At 31.9% G+C, this 2,316-nt stretch overlaps 1 protein-coding gene across 1 annotated transcript; it reads right to left on the reverse strand.

The window, feature by feature from the left end:
• Positions 1 to 56: 56 nt before the first annotated feature.
• Positions 57 to 2,048, reverse strand: LOC115245774 (WD repeat-containing protein 46). Its single transcript, XM_029824254.1, has 5 exons — positions 1,293 to 2,048; positions 888 to 1,204; positions 487 to 811; positions 276 to 389; positions 57 to 193 (listed from the first exon to the last, which is right to left on the reverse strand). The coding sequence occupies exons 1-5, from the start codon at positions 2,031 to 2,033 to the stop codon at positions 86 to 88; spliced, it is 1,605 nt and encodes a 534-aa protein (XP_029680114.1). The 5' UTR covers positions 2,034 to 2,048; the 3' UTR covers positions 57 to 85.
• Positions 2,049 to 2,316: the final 268 nt, after the last annotated feature.

A 2,316-nucleotide genomic window follows, 5' to 3' on the forward strand; every position in this document is an offset into this window, starting at 1 on the left:
AAAATATATACAAGAGTTTTATACATTTAAATATAATATTATAAATATTATATTTAATTAAAATTAAATTCTATTAGAATTTATTTTATTTTTTTGGAAGAAATCTATTTAATACACCATAATCTTTGTTTTGACTTTCGGTTTTTTTCGGAGCCGCTTCTTCATGTGTTTCGCAAAATGTTTCAATCATTTCCTAAAAATAATAACAATTTATATTATCGATGACAGACTAATATGAAATTAAAAATAATTCAAAATATATGACAAGTTCTTACCCGACGACTTAATTCTTTCAGTATCTTTTTAGTTTTTATTATTTTCGCGGTGCCACCTTTGCCCTTAGCTTTCGTTCGTCGGGATTCAAAGTTTATTGGTTTTGGTTTAACATACTAAAAAAAAAATAATTGTTAAAATGGCACATTCATTAGCATAATCATAAGATTACAAAATAATCTATACTGTAAAATATTTTTGCTTCTCATTTACCAAAAGTTTTTTCTTTGATTCCATTTTCTCTTTATAAGTAGGTACATCAATTTCAAGTATCTCAGTTGATTCGAGAGTGATTAATTCTGGTTGTATCTTTTCCAAAAGTGCTTTTACTTCCGCTTCCCGTCTTTGATTTTTAGTTTGGAATGGATTAATCTCATGTGCATCATAATTTGCTTCCGCACTTCCTGGCACGAGGAGCGACGAAAATTCATTTGCCGTAGAAATTCCCAACACATCTTCATATGGGCAAAATTTAACACAGCCTACATTGCGAGCAGTCTTGTGTCGCAAATATGGCTTAAAATCACCGAATGATTCCCTGACAAATATAAATTTGGACAATAACATACATAACTTCTTGATTATATTAAACACTCATTTCAACAACAAATTACCTAAAAACTTCTACTACATTGCCCATAGCAAGTGCGAGCAAGCCACGTTGACTGTAAGACATACGATGAGTGGGAGAACAAAGATGCATGTGACTCACTGGCCCTGTCAATTGCCTAATATCCCATATCTTCACAGATTTATCTACACAACTGGTTGCCATATAAGTCCCATATGGATGAATAGCGCATGTCATGATTGACTGATGATGGCAGAGCATTTTCGCCAATGGCTTAGTAGAGTTTGGAGACCACATAGACACTATTCCTTTCGAATCACCCACACATAACACTGCATTATTTGGATTCTGTGTCATCACCTACCATAAATTAATAATCACATGGATAAATACTTAAAATATAATCATAAGTAGCTTAAAAAAATTAACAATTTTTCACGAAACTTACAGATATTCTGCCCAAATGTGAATTATAACGAGCGACAAGCTTGCCCATAGACACATCCAACCAAGCCATATGACCGTCTTTCGATCCACTGGCAAGCAAGAAGTGATATGGCAAAAATTCCAATCTTGTCACACCATTCATTCTTTTCAAACAATGTAACTCTATTCCCTGATTGTCATAAATATAAACCCAATCCTTTTGCGCTACAGCAAACATAGTTTCTAGATGCAGCCATGTAACATCATGTACAGACTCCATCACATTTATTTCACAAGCCAGCTTTTTTGTTACCCAGTCAAAAGCTGCCACATGACCTTGTTTTCCACCCAAAAGTAAATGTCGGCCATTTCTGGTATATTTAAAGCAATATGGACCAAACTGCAAATCCAATTTGAATTGTTTGGCTGCACTTGTTATGTCCACATTGTTTGCAATTTGCTTTTGCCGATATTCAGTAGTTATTTCTCCATCATCAGCTTCCAAGTAGCCATGCTCTTCTGTCAGTAGTAATTCTGCCCGAGCAGAAGCTTCTACCTGTTCCTCTATAATCTGCTCTTTCCGCTGTAATTTCTTCCTAACAACTTTATTTTTAATCACATTTGTTTTTCTTTTTAAGTCAAGCCCAGGACCTTTAGAGTATTTTGCTAATACTTGTTTATTAATCGGTGTCTTTCCGGGGAATCTTTTATCAATTAACCTTCTTCCTCGATAATCTCTATCAGCTAGAAATGGAATAAACATAATTTAACTCAATAATTCACACTTATCTTATTATAAATATATATATGAAAAATTTTAGTATTCTAATCATATTATATATAGATTTTTCAAAATTATTTGTAAAACAAATAATCATCTCTCCTCTGTTTCGATATTACATATTTTGAATAACAATATAAAAAAGTTGGCATTCTATAAATTTATTACCTATTTTTTTTATTGTAATATGCATGTGATTTAACCTAACTTAATCCATAATCTATATATATATATATCATTTATAGTATCGAAAAGTGAAAAAAAA

Source organism: Formica exsecta, unplaced genomic scaffold, assembly GCF_003651465.1.
Source record: "Formica exsecta isolate Colony F162 unplaced genomic scaffold, ASM365146v1 C16463186, whole genome shotgun sequence".
NCBI classification, from domain to species: domain Eukaryota; kingdom Metazoa; phylum Arthropoda; class Insecta; order Hymenoptera; family Formicidae; genus Formica; species Formica exsecta.